Source organism: Eleginops maclovinus, chromosome 3, assembly GCF_036324505.1.
Source record: "Eleginops maclovinus isolate JMC-PN-2008 ecotype Puerto Natales chromosome 3, JC_Emac_rtc_rv5, whole genome shotgun sequence".
NCBI classification, from domain to species: domain Eukaryota; kingdom Metazoa; phylum Chordata; class Actinopteri; order Perciformes; family Eleginopidae; genus Eleginops; species Eleginops maclovinus.
The window spans coordinates 7,970,512-7,991,398 of record NC_086351.1 but is presented as its reverse complement, the minus strand read 5'-3'; the positions used below and the strand labels follow the sequence as shown (position 1 = coordinate 7,991,398).

At 41.1% G+C, this 20,887-nt stretch overlaps 2 protein-coding genes across 3 annotated transcripts in view; both read left to right on the top strand.

Moving 5' to 3' along the window:
* The window catches only part of otud7b (OTU deubiquitinase 7B), a 35,478-nt gene extending 23,363 nt beyond the window's left edge, over positions 1-12,115 (top strand). Inside the window, exons 7-12 of one of the 2 annotated variants that reach the window (XM_063879458.1) lie at positions 969-1,075; positions 1,550-1,677; positions 2,937-3,092; positions 3,826-3,940; positions 5,302-5,380; positions 6,620-12,115. In XM_063879458.1, the coding sequence (XP_063735528.1) occupies positions 969-1,075; positions 1,550-1,677; positions 2,937-3,092; positions 3,826-3,940; positions 5,302-5,380; positions 6,620-8,122 (2,088 nt within the window). In that variant the 3' untranslated portion in view covers positions 8,123-12,115. Of the gene's footprint in view, positions 1-968; positions 1,076-1,549; positions 1,678-2,936; positions 3,093-3,822; positions 3,941-5,301; positions 5,381-6,619 lie in introns of both variants that reach the window. The other variant, XM_063879457.1, reaches the window with a different exon arrangement.
* Positions 12,116-14,157: 2,042 nt separating this feature from the next.
* mtmr11 (myotubularin related protein 11) overlaps positions 14,158-20,887 on the top strand; it is a 31,283-nt gene continuing 24,553 nt past the window's right edge. The window contains exon 1 of the mRNA XM_063879795.1: positions 14,158-14,647. Within this exon, the coding sequence (XP_063735865.1) occupies positions 14,591-14,647 (57 nt within the window). The 5' untranslated portion in view covers positions 14,158-14,590. The remainder of the gene's footprint in view (positions 14,648-20,887) is intronic.

Below are 20,887 nucleotides of genomic sequence, written 5' to 3'. Positions count from 1 at the left end.
TTTAAGAAAATCACTTAAACCAAAAATTGCTCCAGTGGAGCTGCACGGTGGCTGTGCTGGGACGCGTTCTCGTCTGAATGTATTGCTTAGGTCAATAAGGACATTTATATTTTGAAAAGAATGTTAATCCGCTGAACCCCACCACCCATAAAATTAAAGTGTGTGTGACGAACGCCTCTGTCAGGGAAACTGACCAAATCTCAAAGTAGTTTTATTCCATCCAAGTCACTTTGTTCTACATGTTTCATTTAAAACGTACCCACATCCTTTAAAAAACATCACATTCTGCGTTCCTCAGCGCAACTGGGAGCCATGAACGACTCGGCTGAGACAGACAGTCACTTAACAAGAATTCAGTGAAACTGCAACTGCACTTAAGGCTGTTTACCCAAAGCAGAGGAGAGGACAAGAGAGCTTATAATTAGAGGTTGTAAAAATGTAAATAGTTCAATATCAATAGCATTCTCAGCCCCTTTTTTCTCCCAATATTGAAAATACTTGTGGGTACTTTGAAGAAAAATCAATAGATATTTATTCAAAATTTAGCAAAATAAAAGGTCCCTGATTAAAATTCTGTACTTCCTAACTTACTTGTTTTCATCCTGGCATTAGAACTGCACTACATAAATGTTATGTTCTCCTTTCTTCCGGCCATGACTCTGAGGTGCAGGACTTAGATTCAGACTACACTATAGTGAGTCAAATGTGACAGAATGAAAGAATTCTGTGAAAGTTAATGATGACTGAACAGTTTCCTTCTTTCCTTAAATGGAGGTTAAAACTGATAATGATGAAGGTGTTGTTGCTACTGTGTGAGTGACAGAGAGGATTGAAAAGGCTCTATTTAAATGTATTTCCTCAATTGTTAGCATGTACCTTTGTGGTAAGAGGCCATAACGTCAGTGCATGCTTTTGTGACATTTGACACTCCCTCTCTAAATGTGTGTGTGTCCTTCCTTTCTCCTCAGTCTGGTCTGGTGTACACGGAGGAGGAGTGGCAGAAAGAGTGGAATGAACTGTTGAAGCTCGCCTCCAGTGAGCCGCGAATACACTACAGCACCAACGGCACCAATGGGTAAGGCATGGCTCGGACAATGCAGGGCCTGTTAACCAGACGCACACTTAGTCACACTCATGTTTTTATTCATGAACAAACAACTGCGCTCACACTCTGAACTGAGTGACTGGCCCTCATTTTAGTCAATCTGCTATTTATTGTAACAATATAAGTTCAGAGGGTTAGATATACTGTCAGAACTCCACTGTACGAACTCTAAGTGTTAATGTGGTTTCACTTTCATATGTTTATAATAATAATAATACATTTATTTGATAAGTGCTTTTACAGGCCACTTTCAAGAGGTAATAAAAAAGACAAAAAACAATAAATAAAGTAAAAGTCACATTAAAATCGAGCAAATATGAATGTGGCAGAACAAAAAGTTTGTATTACTCCAGAGAAAGCCATCCAAACCTTGATTTTCTCTGGTTTTGCAACAGTATATTAAATTGTGGTTCTGTTGACCAAGTGCCATGTTGTTGTCTTCAGGGTGGAGTCCTCAGATGAACCGGTGTACGAGAGTTTGGAGGAGTTTCACGTCTTTGTCTTGGCCCACGTCCTCAGGCGACCCATTGTGGTGGTGGCGGACACCATGCTGAGGGACTCTGGAGGAGAGGGTAAATATGCCCAGAGCCTCACAATGCTAATCCGTCATGTTGTTGATTTCATAATAATTCTCATACTACTCCCCCTCTTTGTTTTATAACATAAATCTTTGTCAAATGCAGAGTTTACAGTAAAAGTGACAGAAAACCACGAGGAATAGTTTTCAGTGTCTGGTTATCCTGATTAAAAGTCCCTTATTATGCAAAATGCACTTTTTGCTGTCTTTCCTGCATAAATATGTGTCCCTGGTGTGTAAGGAGACTCACAAAGTGTCCGAAAATAAAACCCTCTCTCTTTTCCTGCTTACACACATCTCTAAAAACGGGGGTACAAATGAGCTGATCCGGATTTGCTTCGGTTATGATGTCATAACCGGAATGTCCGCTGGCTTCACATTGAACTCCGGGCAACGTCCCGCCCGCGTGACACGTCCCAACGTATCGCTGCAATATACAGTCGCGAGCTGAATCCCCTCCGCAGCACCTCTGTGTGTCTGTGTATTCAGCAGGATGTCTGCAGGAGGGACTTAGAGTTGTGTTATATATAATACATATAATGTCTCTGTTCTAGTGGTAAACACTGAGAAGTGTTTCTGAAATAATGCTTGATGTGGTTTGGAACATAATATGGTGTTTAATCACGGCAGCATTTAGCTGAGTATCTTCTGGTAGAAAACGTTCACAGAGGAGAGAGAGCTGCATGGCGCTCCAAAGGGGCATGGCCAGCTTCAGCTCAAATTTAAAGCGACAGTCACAGAATCAGCACTTCACGAACAGGGCTGAAATAGAGGGGGATGAGGCATGGCTACAATGGGGGATCTGTTTGGTTCTTTGAGCAAAACACTTCACAGACATGTTTTGTATAGATATTGCCCTACAATATGTTGTTCAAATATACCATAATAGGAGACCTTTAAGTTGACCCTAACCCATCTGACATCTCCAGCATGGTAAAACGAACAAACGATGAACTAATGCTAACAGCTGGAGCTGAGCTAACAGCTTTAATAGTTCATATTCTGTTAATTCCCTTTGCACTGTTGAGACATATTAATGATTTTCTGATACCAGAGGTGACAACAGTCTTGTTGTAGCATTAATGCAGCATTGATAATGAGGTGACAGTTGGAATCAGATATAAACAAACCTACAACTAGTGAAAAAGTGATTTAATTTATTGATAGAGGTGATAGCTTGTTTTATTTTTAGCTCAAACTGTGCTGCGGTCATGTTTTTTCCTGACGGTTAATGCCCTTGTTTCTCTTCCCTAGCCTTTGCCCCCATCCCATTTGGAGGCATCTACCTACCGCTGGAGGTGCCAGCTGCCAAGTGCCACCGCTCGCCCCTCGTCCTGGCGTACGACCAGGCGCATTTCTCTGCCCTCGTCTCCATGGAGCAGAGGGACGGCTCCAAAGATCAAAGTAAAGGTCAGCATCATTCATATTTATTATCATCCATGTGTTTTTTTTCCAGCCTCCTAGGAAGCAGTTGAAATATTATATCATCACAGAGAGATTACAGAGATACAATTGAGCTTCTTCTGCAAATATGCGTAGGGGTTTAGAGTTTTCTAAAAAGGTACTAGCACCCACTTTACAGCTTGATGAGTCATTCTTTTTTCTTTAGTAGTTTATTTAAGAATGGTGACTAATAGCTGTTACGCTTTTGAGTATATCCAGAGATCTCTCCAGCTCAACAACACACAAGCAAATGATCTCCTCCCTGAGTTAAGGTTTAAGAATATTTAGATGCCAGTTCCACCACTTAAGTCGCAGATTTGTAGTTAAAGTGCTTCTTTTGATTGTGATACTATACGCTCCGAATAACTGTTTTGCTAATGCAGCTAATGCTAATATAATGCTCTTTTATTTTCCTCTCACCCTACAAGAGTTATTTTGTGGAGAAACACTGAGCAAGTGTTGTGCACAGATGAACTTTATCCTTAAACTTCAGGACATTGCCCAGACGTTGTATTGTGTACCAGTCTAAAAATAACCCGTGGACCGTCCAAAGGCAACATTGGTCAGACATTCCAGACTAAATGTTCAAACAGAAAGTGAACGAATTGATTGCTCTCAGAAGTATTCCTGTCTTCAGGATTTAAAAGTTTTATCTAAGAATACTCCCACCCCCCCACCCCCCACCCCTCTCTATCAGCAGTTGTGATCCCTCTCACTGACTCGGAGCACAAAATGCTGCCTCTGCACTTCGCTGTGGATCCTGGGAAAGATTGGGAGTGGGGCAAGGATGACACAGACAACGTGATGCTGGCAAGGTATGTTCTCCAAAACATCTGGACAAAATGAGTTGTTCAGACGGGCTTTTAAGAATCACAAATGAGTACGTCCTTATTGACAGCTGTCCCCTCAGCCCAGTGTGTCAGTGTGTAGGGATTGACCCCTGACTTGGGATTAGTGACACTTGGTGCCAGTGACAATAAGATTAGCTCTAAATACCTTCTATGCATGGAACGGGGAAGCAGCGCAAAAATAGCAGCCCGGTAAAAATAACCATCCAGCGTATTTACGTCACGGATGACTGTGGATGTCTTACTCAGACTGGACGGTGGACAGAGATGACATTATAAAAGTGTCTCTTTATATTGTTTGAAAAAGGTCATTGGCTTGTGCAGGGCATGATGCACAACAGCAAGATGCTTCAGTGCTGTCAACTGTAGTATTCAGAGCCACTCTACCAGCCAATGTTAAGCAGCAGCACGCAAATCAATTTGTTTTTATTACCCGTCTACATTAAAAAAGAGGATCTTCATCAGGGCTGTCAAACTCAATTTTAGATAATGGGCCACACACTATAGCCTAATATGATCTCAAGTAGGCCAGGCCAGTATAACCATTACATAATGACCTATAAATAACAACACCTTGAAATTGGCCCCTTCTCATAGTGTGAAGAACTACATCTGAAGGTTTACATTTAATGAACAATCAAGTACTAAACGGATGACGAACAGCCTGAAATGTGTAGCTGATCTCTGGACTAAAACCTGACTGCTGTGTTCTCAAACCGGCCAACTGTTTATTCACCTTCTCCTCTGTCCTCAGTTGCTATGATGACTCTGATAGAGATATTATGTTCCTTGAGCGCTAAAAGGGGGATGTACACACCAAGCACAATGGCTTCGAATTTAACTATGTGAAATAGGAGCTGATACATTTTTCATGGAACACATGACCACTCCACTTCTCAATCAAACATGTTTTCCACCATGAACAGTAGCCTTCTTTTCTCATATCCAGCATAGGGCCTGCTCATCTTCTTAGGACAGTGTGACCCCCGGTGGACAAATAGGAATAGCAACGCATTTTTGGGAAAACTAAAATGATCCACTCATATTTATTAATAATTATAGTTTACAAAGTTAGAAACCTTAACCATTATCCCAAGGATTAGTGTTGTTTATTTATAATAGAGAAAGCTTGTGTGTACATCGCAGTATGACATTTTCTCTGGTTACACATTTAAGATCCAGCTCCTGACGGTTTTCCAATACTTTCTGACAGAAAGAACATTATATAATGGCATCATTTACTTCCTAAACGTCAACATAATTAGATTTCCCATAGTGACCACACTGAACCGCTCACTGATTTGTTTTTCTCTCCCTCCTTCACCCAGTGTGGCTCTTTCTTTGGAGGCCAAGCTCCAGATGTTGCACACGTACATGACGGTCACCTGGCTGCCCCTGCCCTGTGAGGTAAACAAACAGTCCACACATCCATTGCTGCAGCCAGTTATATGTTTTTATTATTATTTTTGAACACTGGCTGGCATAATGTTGAAACGGGGTATTTCAGTGACCTCACTGGTACAGGTGTGAGTGATTTGATCTGTGATGAGCAGTTTCTTAGTTTTAAATTAAACCGTTTTTCAAGCACTTTCTTCGTCGTCATTGGCGAGCGCAACTAGTAAATCACAGCTTAGCAATCCTTCTGTCCTATTCAGTGGCAATAGTCACCACATCCATCCTGAGTCATGTTAACTCCTCTACAGCATGGAGGTTTATTAAGTCCGCCATCAGGAGTTATTCCCACAACTTTAATTTGACAAACTGGCTTTGCTTAAACTTATTTTGCCATGGCAGTCAAGATAAATCAGAGAAAATAAAGACAAGTCAATTATGTTCTAACTATCCATGAAGGCTGGGTGAAGATCAAGACTAATTCTGTATCCTACCAGCCAAATTGAATTTCGAAAGTAAAAGGAAACCACAAGTGGTAATCTCATTATCAAACAGACGCCAAAGCTGCTGGCAGGCGCTTGTGGTTAGTGTTAATTTCCCACACTCATTACAAACAAGAGGCCGTATTTTTTCCTTTTCCATCAGCCCAGCTGTCCCCTGACTGCTGTACACTGCGCTTGTGAAAACAAAGTACACTGGGCCATTCAGGTCATTAAGTCATGCCATGAGACGCAGTGACAAAGCTCCTCTTGTGTGCCACATGCTTGAAGGAACACGTTAATAGCAGTTTCATGCTTAAGCTGCAGCGAGCCTGTAATACACTTTAATTTAAGAGGATTGTTCTGATTGGAAATGCTACCATAAGGGTGGCTGTGTGGTGGCCATTGTTGCTGAGAGACTCTGTAACTGCTTCGTGTTTTCAGAGCAGTGTGTCATCGTGTAGGTCATGCCTTTTCCAAATGCAGCAGTGTTTATTTTAGAGCTTCCTTAGCATGTTTGTAGATATGGAAAGACATTTGGAAACTGAGTCATTTGCATGGGTCTGCAAAAGAAACCGCTCTATGAATCATTGTTTTCACATCCTTTTCTCCCCTGTACCTGAGGGGCTTGTGCCTGTACTGCTAGAGTTTTGGGGGGGATTTCTTACACATATATTATATATTTTTTGTGATTTGGTCAGCAGATTATGGCCTGATGTACATTTGACTGCAGTATTTCTCACTAGCTTGTGTTTTCTGCTATGTTTACTTGCAGCAAGCCCCTCTGGCCCAGCCAGAGTCTCCCACAGCATCGGCTGGAGAGGATGCCCGAACGCCTCCGGACTCAGGGGAGTCAGACAAGGAGTCAGTCAGCAGCAGCTCCAACGGCAACGGGGACACAACCACAGGATCAACGGCCAATGGAGGAGGGACATTGGCCAAGAACAGCTCCTCTTCCTCATCAAGTTCCTCCAGCAGTGGATCTGCTGGGGCCGGGACAGGAACAGTGGGGAAGGACAAATCCAAGAAGGACAAGGAGAAGGACAAAGACAAGGACAAAGACAAGAAAAGGGCAGACTCTGTAGCCAATAAACTTGGCAGTTTTGGAAAAAGTCTGGGCAGCAAGTTAAAAAAGAATGTGGGCGGTCTGATGACGGGAAAGAACGCCGGAGCTGGAGTCACCAAGCAGGACGCTGTGGAGAAGAAGAAGGGCTCGTTTAGGGGGAGGAAGGGCAGCAAGGATAGCTCGCCTTCGGCCCATGTCTCAGAGGATTCTGGGAAAGGCTCCCCCTCCTCAGGTAGCGAGCGTCTCAACGGAACAGGAAGCAGTATGAGCAGCAGCGGGGGGAGCAGTACTGAGGGCGAACACTACAAATACAGCGCTGATGTCAAGGTCAGCCTGGGCATCCTGCGAGCCGCCATGCAGGGTGAGAGGAAACTCATCTTCGCCAGCCTTCTCACGACCAGCAACCGGCAGCCCTTCCAGGAGGAGATGATCCAGCGGTACCTTGCAGATGCAGAGGAGCGCTTTCGGGCCGAGCAGGAACAACAGCGGCGTGACGCAGAGAGGAAGGGCGTAACCAATGGCATCCCACCGCCTAAGAAGGAGCTGGTTGTCGGTACAGAGCTAACATACCGGCCTTATGAGGCCAAAGAGGAGCTGCCGGAGAACTCATCACCTTCCTTTAACCCTCTCAAGGCCTCTCCATTGACCTCCTCTATTTACTCTGGTGTTGTGCCCATCCCCCGGCCCTCCTTCATAGATCAGCCCCCTGCCGCAGCACCCCTTACCCAGCACCTTCATATGCACAGCTACATGGACACCAGGCGCCAACTAGCTGGTGGCTCCCCGGCCACCTCCTATCCCGGCCTCCCCTCTTACGCCACCCTTCCCCGGCACTGCCCTGCAACGCAGGCCCCCTCCCATCCCCAGTTCAATAATTCACAAGGCCCGGCCTCCCTGAGTCCGTCTCGCCTCGTACCCTCATATCCCCCTGAGTTTGACCCGCCGGATTACCCCGGGTCTGAGCCTGCTGGTGGGAGTTACACCAACGGCTTCCGGGACATGCGCTCCAACTTAGACTCTCGGAGTGGGCAGCCCCCAGTCAGACACTACTCGCTGGGCAGCGCCGGTGGTCTGGCCAGCCTGCAGTCCAGCCGCTGTCGGACAGCCAGCTGCACCTACTACGGACACCCCGAGACGGGCAACTACTGCTCCTACTGCTACCGGGAGGAGCTGAAGAAGAGGGAGCCCGAAGCAGCCATCCACAGGTTCTGAACTGACCGTTGCTATGGCTGGAATTTGACGAGTGGCCTTTTCAGTTTAAATTAAAAAAGATATAATGGCTGGGGCAGATCAGCCTCTGAATGGACAAGAGAAAGGCACAACCAGCTCCCTCCTCCTTCTTCTTTTTTTTTTTTATAGCTGTGTCACTTCCTGTTGGAATAGACGACCTCAGAGAGTGGCGTACAGTCGGCACGACTTCAGAGTAAACAGGGTGGATTCTGGGTGCTGGGGTCACATGTTAGACCATAGATTAAATGAACTGCACTTCTGTTACATTTTGCTGTGGCTCTTATGCAGGCGTGTGTGTGTGTGTGTGTGTGTGTGTGTGTGTGTGTGTGTGTGTGTGTGTGTGTGTGTGTGTGTGTGTGTGTGTGTGTGTGTGTGTGTGTGTGTGTGTGTGTGTGTGTGTGTGTGTGTGTGTGTGTGTGTGTGTGTGTGTGTGTGTGTGTGTGTGTGTGTGTGAGCTGCAGGCTCTCCTCCTTTATCAGTTTAACGCCTTGCTTCTGTCTCCTCCTGGTGGAGAGAATGTATATGGCAGGCACCATACATAACACTCATCAACACACAGATACAGTACATAAACACATATACACTAAGTCAGACTCACACTACTTCACACACACAGAGATGCAAGCACAAACAGAAAAGGCACGAGTCTCTCCTCTCCATTTTGTGATATGTAATAATGTTTGTATTGGTTAATTAAGGGATGTTTGAGCATTTGGAAGTCACAGCTGTCTGTGGTGACTTCAGTGTTATACAAATTGACACTACTGTTACTAGATGCTTGCGTCATATGTACCTCGGGAAACAGCAGAATGAATCCTTGTCGATTTGCTTTTTCGTCAATCCCCATTTGCATAATGCACATTTTAAGTACCGTGCAATGCTAATGATGAAGCGTTCTGTGGGCTGCTGTGGTGCTAATGTTTCAGAATGCAAACACAGAAATGTCCATGCATTAAAGACACTTGCTCTCTCCACTGTTAACCTTTTGGCAGAACACTATACATATAGCTTTAAATTGGATTATTAAGATGTCAATTTATTGAAGTTTGGATGCAATTGGTTACAATTTTAAGAAGGCATGGTTGAAGGATGACTACATCGACATAGCACTACGATAAGAAACTGTTCCCAAAGCCTGATCCAGAGTATTTCATATGTTACAATGTTGCTCCTTCTGCGTTGGGTCTTCCTCATTCTGTTCCAATAGTTGGCTTTGAGGTATTTGCTTATTGTTGCTAGCACAGGCATGCAATAATACACACACTAAAAGTCTACAAAAACACTACAAATGTCAAAATGTCACATCCAGCGCAACAGTTTTTGAAGACAACATGCTTAGGGGCTGGGTAGTATATGGATATCATATCGATATCGTGACATAGGAATAGATATCATCTTGGATTTAGAAAATTGGAATCGTGCATAGTCAACCCTTGAGAAGGAGATGATACAGAAAATGTTACTTCTGAAATTAGAATTTCTTTGTATCGCCCAGCCCTGCCTGCCAAGGTAAAATATTAAAATGAAACACATTTCAATATTTTGGGGGATTTCAAGCAAATTAACCTTATTTCTTAAACAAGTGACAGACACTTGCTCAGAAGCAGTGAACATTTCTGCAGATGTGACAATTGTCTCTGATTTCTGTTTGCATGATGCAAAGGGATCCATTTACTATTGTTGGATGTTGATACTCAATAACATGCACATTGTACTGACAAATTATGGTAACAAGTTATGAGCATTGGTATTTCAGCTGTTGAAATGCCAGTGCTCTGGTGTTTGTATTTCCTGATCACACAAAAGGTCATACCTTCATGCTGTCCTTTCTAATGGGACATGTTAACGCTGATTGGTTTGGTCACCGCACTGCAAATTCTGACGTTCTACTGAAGGCCGTTTCTTTCATTTCTGGCATTCGTCCCGCCAATTCCAGTCGCGTATTGTCTTTTTGCACAAATTCAAGCACTTTCCTGATGTCCATAGATACAAAACTTTTTACTGTTTTTGAAGTAGCCCGACTGTTTGACCGTTGTCCATCTCTGCAAACACTGCCACCTCTGTTCACGGGGAAATCAGGGGCGCAGGCCAGGAGGGTTTCTCTGACAGATTCAGTTAATATAGAGCTACAGCATTTTGGTGCCAGCGTCACCATCTAACTCAGTTTCCTAGTTGCCTTTTTCAGCATTTGTCCTCGTGGCATCACAACCCTGTTTGTACGTACACAGACATCAAATATCCACTGCTTGCTTTTTGCCTGCAGTCTTTACTACTACTGCCCCAAAAAATGTAACAACTTACAATTGTTTTTGCAGTGTGTTCTAGCTTTTGAGATAATGCCATTATCTTTTTCAGTTAGGCACATCAACTAGTTGATACCGGCTGATGTTCTGTCTTCCTTATTTTAATATTATTTGGTTGTAATAATGTCAGAATGACTTCTTAAATACTTGTGATTATTCCCCTATAAGAGCCATGTTGAGGACTTTCTTTTGAGGCAGTGTAACTCTTGCTCTACTCTTGTTGATCGAATCTGTTCTTTGGCATCAAGTCTAGAAAAGCACAATTTAGTATGCAATTCACTGCCTTGCCCAGCTGAGGGCACTCTTGTTTTGTTTTCCTCTTAACTTAGTGTTTTGGAGCTTACTCTGGCTACCTAAACTATAAACAAACATAACCAAAATACTAGAAAACATGTTCAGTAGTGTTAATTTAACACTATGTAACACTATATTACAATTTGTTCTATGTTGCTAAAACTGTTCAAAGAAGAAGGGAGTTTTTTTGCTGTGCACTAAAAGAAACACTAGAGTTTTCATGACAATAAAACACTTAAAAAATGCTGTTCCCCCAAAAAACATGTGCATTTGCTGTGTTTATCTGTGTTGACATGTGTCCGTGCACTAGCATTTTTCATTTAGACAAGACCCATCAAGTGTTCAGGTGATGCCTGTTTTTAAAAAGTGTGCAAACTCTCTTTACCTCCCTCCAAAGTAATAATGAGCTTACAAAACCATTTTTATTTTTTGCAATGAAACAGATGCCTCACATACATGTAAGACATCAGACTCTACAGGCTGCAAACACTTTTTTGTATTTAAGAAAAAAACAATGAGAGGTTGTATAAATATGTTCCACGTTATTTTTGTAAGCCCAAAGTTTTACAGTGTTTATAAAAGGGTAAGAATGTATACTGTTGGATAGTGAAACAGGTATGGATGATAAGCTTGTTAGAGCCTGAGTTTGACAGAAAGTGACATTTTGGCTGTCGAAGGCGACTTAAAGACGAGTCTCTTCGAGGCTATCTCATTGCAAACTAATTTCCTCAATGCAGACCTAACAAAACACCATTTGAGAATATATATTTATAGTGAGATTTTTTAATAGGTTTCCTTGTGGAATGTTTAGTTGCGACACTTTAGGATGTTCTTTCTCACATGGCTAATTGTCTAGCAGTATTTGTTTGTTGCTTTTTTGATTTGTACATTTGTTTACTTTTTTTCTACAGCCACCAATTCGTGCTATGCTAAAACATGACAGCAGCGTTCTTGTTGACCCAGCTCGTTTCCTCCCAACCAGAAGAGAAATGGCTCAGAATTAGTTTTGCAACACAGCTGACCGGATATATTTTTATATATTGTACAACACTGTATTTTCTGTGTGAACAGAATATCCATCATCAGTGACATTAACATGGAATACTTCGAGTTGCATGGGACTGGAACTGTTGCATGTAAATGGCGATCCATTTTTACCAAATTTGTGCATTATTTTAACTTTCAGTTGTCCTGGTTTCTTGATCTGTTTTTATTGTTTTGATGTTTTCTTTTTTTTTAAGAGGAGAGCCCTAAGGCTGTGTGACAGTGCAATCTGGATAGAAAGAACATCAGATTTTATGTTAGGTTATTATTATTATTTTAATTATTCATTTTTTTTGCACCGTTTGAATAAATTCTCATTGTATTTCAAAAATGGCTTCGCTTCCTCTCTTTTCTTTTGAAATTATGAAAAGTAACTGAATATGGGGTTGTATTCTTACATAAATATAATTGGTTATTACATGTAATGACATAAAGAGGATTCAAAAAGTATTACAACGTTTATCCATACATAAAGTCTCAGCACTAGGCTAAAATATTTTTGATTACGAGCCTGAATTTTTTTTCATTGACAGAAAATAGTCAACATTACCTACAATATCTTTTGATAATTGACCATTACATAAAGTTTCAGTCTTAAAAGGGCAAACACTTCCTGCCTCTGAACTGCATTTTATTTTCTTATTTGATAGGAAACTGAATATCTGTGTTCGACAAAACGAAGCGATTTGAAGAAGTGATACAGTTTTCAACTCTTTATAGACTTTATAAAATAACTGACAAATGATTAAAACAAATCTTTAAATGGCAGCCTTACTTGGAATAGGCTAAGTTGTACATTTCTTTATGTATAAAGCCAAGACTCATTATAGGGTTTTTAAGGTTTTCTGGTAGTTGTGTGAGACCTCTAATACCAGAAACCTCACGGGTTACTGTCAACAAGTTCTCACCAGAGATACAGGGGCTGCAGAGACAACAGAATGGAAACAAACAGATCAGACATTTATTTTATTGTTTATACTTACAAGTGTTTCTTAGTATTTATTGTTATCTGTTTCATACTGTATTAACCTAACCTTGTTGCATTATACATCGTCGAATAACTCCAGCTCAGATGATGCAAGGTCCTGTGTCTGGGACTGTTTTATGTATTAGAGAAATCGGAGACCCTTATGTAATATTGAACAGTTTCCCATGTGGTAAAAAATCCAGACATCTCTCTATTATAGTTCACAAGGACGCCGTCTCTCCACCTGTTTAGAAGGGCAGACTGTTTCGCAGGATTATTACATCTTTTCCTGTTCTCTCTGGAAAGTATTTCTTCTGAATTGGCCCCCTGTATTTGTCTGGACGAGAGTTATTGGTGTATTTTTCCACAGTTTTGGATGAGAGAGGGAAGGATACCTTCCCTACACGGATCACCTAAAAGAACCAGGTACTTCTGGAAAAAAAGAGGCTTTATGTAAATATACAGTACAGGATTCTTTTACAGGTTTTTTGCAAGCTAAGAAGTTGAAGAGTTATTCATAAAAAATGTTATCTTGAATGTTATTAGAGAACCAAGTCTAATAAGAACCATTTTAAACAAAGACATTGTTATCATGCATGTGAACCAAAGACATGTGTAAAAAAGCAATGAGGAAACAAAGCACACATTAAAAACACAAGCTTGGACATTTTGAGTTTAGGAAGTCTAACTTGAAATAATAATTATACAAATTGAATACCTGTAGAGCTCTATAAATGCAATAGCCAAAGGAAGTAAGATGAAAGATTAAACTTTATTGTCATTGCACAGAGTACAAGTACTGGGTCAACGAAATGCGGTCTCTGCATTTGACCCATCCTAGTGTTAGGAGCAGTGGGCTGCCATTATGTACGGCGCCCGGGGAGCAGTGTAGGTAACCAGTGTCTTGCTCAGGGACACCACGGTGGCACTTGGTCTTTCGGGGACTGGTGACCTTCCAGTTCCCAGGCCAAACCCCTATGGACTTTGCCACCACCGCCCAAATACATCTACCTCCTGAATGATACATCTACTTCACATTTAAGAGAGAAAGATTGTTATTTGATTGGTTATTTATTAATTATTATTACACATAGTTACGTAAAGATTCCTATTACAGTAATGGGTGGACTAACTAGGAGTAGCAGCCAGTATTCATACAAACAGAACATATTGCACATAAATGTTGTTGTACTACTGTGATGTAATTACTTTTAAGATACTAACCAATTATTTTCAGAATAACTGGCATAATTGGAGGGAGTTTCTAGGAATAATAATGACTTTTTTTCTCATCATATTGGCCGCCATAGAGTTGGATCCAGCTCATACTTTCTTTTCGGCTCCCTGACGTGCTGGCCCTTTAAGAAGCTCCACCGCTGCACTTGGTTTTTTTTCTACCATCTCAGTGTTTCACTATGGCGAATGGATAAACAAACAGAGCCCAATGGGTAGGAAAGCAGCAGTAACGGTGAACACATCTGCCCTTTAGTGACTAACACCGGTCCGGTGACTGGTGGAGGGTTTTTCTGCAGGGTGTGCTCTCGGGACACGGATGCTGTCAGTGCGAATAGAAATGAAAAGAGCGAAAATAGTTTGCCTGTTCTCCACACTGAGCACCTCGGCTTTAGCAGCCGATGATACAGGCTAAGCGTTACTGGACTCCGGACCCTTTCTTCTCCTTCTCTCTTCTCTGGGCTAAAAATGGAAAGAGCAGGACACTAACTTACACATTAGCGTCAGATATCACGCAGCTGTTGTAATTTAGTTTTTACTTCAGTCAGTTTTATTTCGCTCGTATTTTTTTTTTTTGTTCTCATTAAGTCGAGTTGATCTCCCTTGAAAATGTTGACAGGATCCAAAACCACCTTCAAAGTGAGACAAATGCTCCCAGATATCAAGGTAAGGCGACGTTAAATGAACTCACTGACGCTAACTATATTAGCTCTCTTTAATGACAGATTTGTAACAGCATTAACACATATACTTAAAATATACTGACACGTACGCTGAGCTATATTTGGGAATCCCTCTCATGCTTTTTATTTGGTTGACTGATTCAAAGCAGATGTCTATTTTAAGTTTTTGTTTATGAAAATGACTGGTTTTTATGCAGTTTAATAGCATTTGAACTCTTAATTTTTGCATATATTGTCGTTTGGGACTTTCCACTGTAGTAAAATCTCTAATATAAAGAATCCATGAAATTTCATTTTAAGTTTGATTGTGATTTTTTTTCTAGTTTATATTTTATACAATTAGTTCACGAGTCAATTTTTCCTTCCCAGTACTACAAATGATCACCATTCTGCATGAGATGATTATACAGCAGAGGACAGGAAGCAGGAAACACTGACTATCATTCATCTTGCAGAGCTGTACATTCAGATAGACTGCAGACAGGCTGGATTAAGAAACCTGCAGTCCTGTTTTAAAGTCTGCTGTTTCCTTCCTTCTGGAGATGCATAGTAACTGTAAGAGTAGCCTACATCATGTCGCAGGCTTTGGCTTCATGTCTTATTAAAGGCCAGTGAAGTGGTGGTGAATCTTAATCACTTCTCGTGGCAGGGGGTTTTCCTCATATGGGATTAAGTTGTTTTACATCAGACAAATGGTCCAGACAATCATCTTCCCTGTGCAGTGAACAGTTGTAGCCTGTCTCAGCTGCTTTAATTGCCTTGGATGGCTTTGAAAGGTCACATGGTGTTATAATGAATTGCTTTGAAATGCAGAAGATGAATCCCTGCATTTTGAATGATCAGTAAGATGCTGACCCAGTTTCGGCACACCTGAGAGGATAGAGGTTAGAAGGACTCATTAGTTTGATAGACAACACAGAGAAATGTGTACACACAGTATGGAAGTGTTCAGAGTTTCTCACTCCTTTTGGGAGTCTCTTGGCTCCGTCTTTGTGTTGCCTGGCTTTTTGTCTCTCGCTGGTTATTTTCAGCAGCCGCAGGGGGAAACGGTAACAGATGCCTCTTTTCTCTGCCCTCGGGCGAGGCTTGCATGTGGAGTGCGGGGTGAGCACTGTGAAACATCTGGCTGTCGTCATGGAGACAGCAGTAAAGAGGTAGAGGAGTTTTGAATTTGATTACCTCAAAAGAGACACAGAAATCATCACAGCCCCCCAGTAATGGAATCCCATGTGTCCAAGTATGAGAATGTGGATGAGAATAACAATTGGAAATGCAGAGTAGCAGGCTGTGTGGATTATATGCACAGGCCACCTACACACTCTTGTGGGTTTCACTAACATGAGCCTGTTCTGAGACTGCTTTTAGAAAACCAAATCCAAAACTGGGATGAATTTGGACCAGATGGCTTTGCTGTTTGCAATTACTCATTAATCAGCTCTTCCTTAATCGTGGTTTAATATCCAAGTCATTTTGGATGGCATAAATTATAATCAGGCTGCAATTAATTAACATTTTTTGAACATCATTACATTTGCGGGTCACTTGATTATTCACTTAACAATTTAGTTTAACAAATAGTCAGAAAGAATATAAAAAATGCCCATCGCTCCGAAGCTGAAGGACACATCTTCAACGTGCTTGATTTGAGCCATAGGTATTAATGTCTTTTGACAGAGAAAAGCAGCAAATTGTCACATTTTGAAGCTTCAATGTTGAAATGTTTGGCATTATAAGAAGGAATGATAACTTCATCAGTACACACATGCTACATAAGGATGCTCAGTCCTGCATCTTGCCAGTATTGGGCTTATTCAGGCTATTTTTGGCTGCGCCTATCCCCTTGACTTCCCTCTATCTACATCTTACAGCCAGCTTTGAAGAAGTCAGCATGAAAGGCCTGCAGCACAAAGCTCCACAGAAGCAAAATATGCCAGAGGAGGGATCATCTGAGCTCTGTGCAGAGTGGCTGAAGATCCAAGCCTGATAGGAGCAGGCCAAAGCAGAACAGTCACCCACGCCCGCTCCCATAGGACCCAGACTTCACATTCACTGCCAGCCCCCGAGCAGCAGAGGCTCCCACTGTTTAAACAGAGCACAACAATGGGCTCTTCTTAATGGCAGAGCAGATTTATGTTCCCGTTAGAGGTGTATCGATCTGGCATTGGGGGATAATTAACCAGAAGCTCTATTCACTTGTGAACGGGCTGAGAGGCTAGGTCCTTTGTCTGTTTCGAGTGTATACAGTATAACAGTACTGATAATCTCACTCGTGGGACCTTAGCTGTCAGAGTGGAGGTGACTTCAAACAACATTTCATACAGAAAACTTGTGATTATGAGGCAATATCAAGCATTAGATTTTCACTTAAACTGTTTAGCTGACTGTGGCAGCGGCAATGATGTGCTGTTAGTGAGTATGTAAGAGGCTTAGAGACTGTGCTTCAGAGGAAAAAATGTTGCTGTTGAGAGACACGCTGCATGCTGTTGACATGAGATGATTTATTCACAGGATGGTCTGTCTGATGAGGAAACCCCCTAGTCCTTCAAAACAAAAATCCCAGACAGTGATATGTCAGGGCTCCAATGACAGCCGGTATACTGATTGATGAAACATTCTAATAGAGGGTGATTTGTGAATGCTGGCTAATGGAAACAGGTCAGTTAGTTGCATTGGTACTTTTTTATATTGAGGATTTCTAAATTTCCCATTGCTTTATAAATAAAGGCTGTACATATTGCAATGTTGGTCAGGTAGTCTGGATGAATTGCTTTAAAACATGGTATAGTTACTCATGGTCCCTAGAGGAAGAATCCTAATGAGTTTGGCGACCCACTGACTTTTCACCTATAGGGCAACGAGGATGTGTGGACCAGTATTGGAAAGATTGCCTGAAATTTGGTAAGACATAACAGATTCACTCAGGAAGTATTTCATAACTAGAGATGTACTGATAACATATTTCCACAACTGAGTCCTTTTATTTTGGATCTCAACATATTCACATTAACCTAGATCTAGATTTCAAATCTGACATGAAATGACCTCTGAATGTTATTGTACTTTGTCGTCAGTATATTTACAAAGTGCAGTGCGTCCTAAATGCAAGATGTAATGGTGACCATGATCAACATTATACCGGCTAAACATCAGTTAGCATGATAGCTTGATAACCTGTACCGTATTTTAGAATAAATCAAGGTAAAGGTTATCATAAAGGTTAGTTGGTTGGATAACAGTTTACAGTGTGTAATGTATTTGCTTCAATGCAATAATATCATAAACTATGAACTTAAGACTTCAAGATAACATCCAGGCATGATTTATTGCAAACTGCAGGCTCTTGGGCGTGTTTGTTAGCATTGCTGTGCATAAATACAGCCTCACATAGCCTTTAGCATGACTGTTGACCTCCTATCCGGGTTTATTTGTCTTTGTTCCCTCTTTAATGACATACCATTACACACAAATATGTAATTCTCTGCCACCACTGTACAGCAAGGACAGGAGGAGATAATGAAGACTCAAATATGTAATGTATTTGTAAATAATTCAGTAGGGATACCGTTAAAAGAGCCAGTAATTATCTGCTTGTTGAGTATCTACAAGTCCACACTGGTGTTGCAATTAAGAAAGGATAAGAATGAAGACACTGCCCTTATTATTCCCTTGATGCCCAGCTTTCATGTAAAGTTTAAGGAAAAAAAATGCTTCAGGAGCTGTGCTAATTGAGGGAGGCTTTAGCTGAGAAATGGTTTAAAAGCAGGGTTTATGTCGTGTGATGCACAAATTATCTCATTAAATATTAACTGTATGAACTCCCAATGCATGAATCATTTATTGATATTTCCCCCTATATGTCAGAATCTGTTTCTTTCCCTTTACTGTGTGTTTTTCACATTGAAACCAAAAAACGTAGCTTTTGCTGTAATGCAGTCTCTTATACATTAGAGTAGGTAGTATATTTCCACAGATGCTTGTTACACTGTGAGCTACTGATTATATTCAAGGCAGTTATTTTCTCCTTTAACTCTGCCCTCGGGGTTTTAGATTCCATGCAATAATAAAGCTAATGCCCACTCTGTTTCTATCATAGCAATTTAAATACAGCACATCCTTGCAGGTTTGCTTCTAGAGGGAAGAAAGCCACAATGATTGGAAAATGATGACATTTCCCAGTCCACTTGATATCGTTGGACAAAACAATCTCATGTTATTCTTTCTGGAACAAGAGGAAACAATTCAAAGTGTGCCCCATTTAGAAAAACTGCCTCATATCCTCTTTTTACTTCTGAGCCAGCTCACAATGTGATATGACTGTCCCCATTCATGTGAGAGAATAAAAGCAGAGTACAGTGAAGAGTAAAGCTAATGTGTATTTTACAAGCCCCAGAGCAGAGCATATGTCTCCACAAGAAGCTTTTTAAAAACACTCTAAACAACCGATGCTAAAGGTTCACAGTGTGTTTTGGTACGACACAGAAAGTATCCATAATTCAGTTTGCTTTTTGTCATTTAAAATCCTATCGTTTAGACTGTTAAAATGCAACTTAGCTAGGTATGTGTCACAAGAGTTTACATAGAACAACTGTCATTACCTCATTGTTTGCGGTTGTCCACCACTTAAAATTAGATTTGAAGAGATTATTATTTCCTTATTATTATCGCTCTTGAATTCCCATGTGCTCTCCTTCCTTGTGACTTTGGCTTGTTGTTTGAGAATAAAGAAGAATGTTCCAGACCAGGGAACAAGCACAATTACTGCCGAAGTCTGGCCGCAGTAGCAATGGGAAGCCATGAGCAATGGAAAGTGCAATAATCCTTGGCCCCTGTCCCTGAGGATGAAGGGAAGGGAACAGAGGAGGGCAAAAGTGGGGCAGAATGGCAGCATGGGGGAAAAAGAGGCAATGAAAGTAATAAATTGGGGACGCTGAAGCCACACAATTTAAGCAAAAGTGTTATGTCAGCTAAACACTGCTCTGGAAATGTGGTTTTTAAATAATATACTAACTACACTAAGAGATGAGGCAGCCTTACTTCTGCCTAGACATTATCTCATTCCAATTTTCCTTATCTCCGTTGCCTATTTCACCCTTCTGTGCAAAATTTGCAAGTGATGGAGAAATGCCTGGATTTTACCCATGAATGCATTTGCTGTTTATATTTCTGTCACATTTATTGTGTCTACAAATCACATTTTGGCTTGTTAAAGCAAAGGAGTTCCAGTCATATCAGCCTTTATCACATTATGTACATAGCTCAGTCTGCAGTAAGGTGCCAGCAGTACCTCACCTTGTGTAATGCAGTGTAGTGTATTCATTCGGCTAGAGCCTGAGGCCTGAGTTTGTCACGCTTGACAACCTTCAGGGGACTTATCTAAGACGCAAGATTTATGAAAGAAATCCAAAAAAAGATCTGAATAGCCTCTGATGTTCTTCAAAGGGGATAAAGAATTCAGCTGTGGGTGTTGATGCGGAGACTGAAGTAAAGCATAATAAATGTTGAAGCCAGATGAAAAAAAGATGAACAATGCTTTGGCAAGCAGAAGCTAACTCTCTTCAAATTTTACTGTTGTGTTTTTCTGCAGCGGTTTTTGCAGTTTGCCTTTGAATTTGGTCAGTAAAATTGGTAGAACTATAACCATATTTAAATGTGTGTCAGGAAGAAGTCCATGCTGTTGGCTAAAAGTTGTTGCGTTACAGATGTTGGCAGTTTTCAGTAGTGGAAAGGAACAGCGAAACAGAGCAAACTTGCCCATATGACATTAATTAGCGCTCATATGTGGATTAATTAAAACCATCTTTGTTTTTATTGTCGTGATCATGGCTCACATCTCCCTAGTTAAATAATCATCAAATTATTATGGCTTTCTATTCATTTCTTTGTATACACTTTAATTATTTTACTATTCATTTAGAAAAAAATATGGTAAAAGTGAGCTGGTTGAATAATGGTTCACAGTATGTAACGTATTCGCTTCATATGCAATGATATCAGAAACTGGCGACCTAAGACTTCAAGATAACATCCAGATATGATTAGTTGCAAACTGCAGACTCTTGGGTGTTTGGTAAAGTCACAGCCTTCACATACAAAGAAAACATCCAGCTATGAATACATGTGATTTTACTACCTTTTCAAGGAGCAAAGGTCGTCTTTGTTAAATGTTTTTTTTTATGGGGGCCCACAAGCTTAAGAGTCTCAGGTTTTCACGAGACGGCTGCTC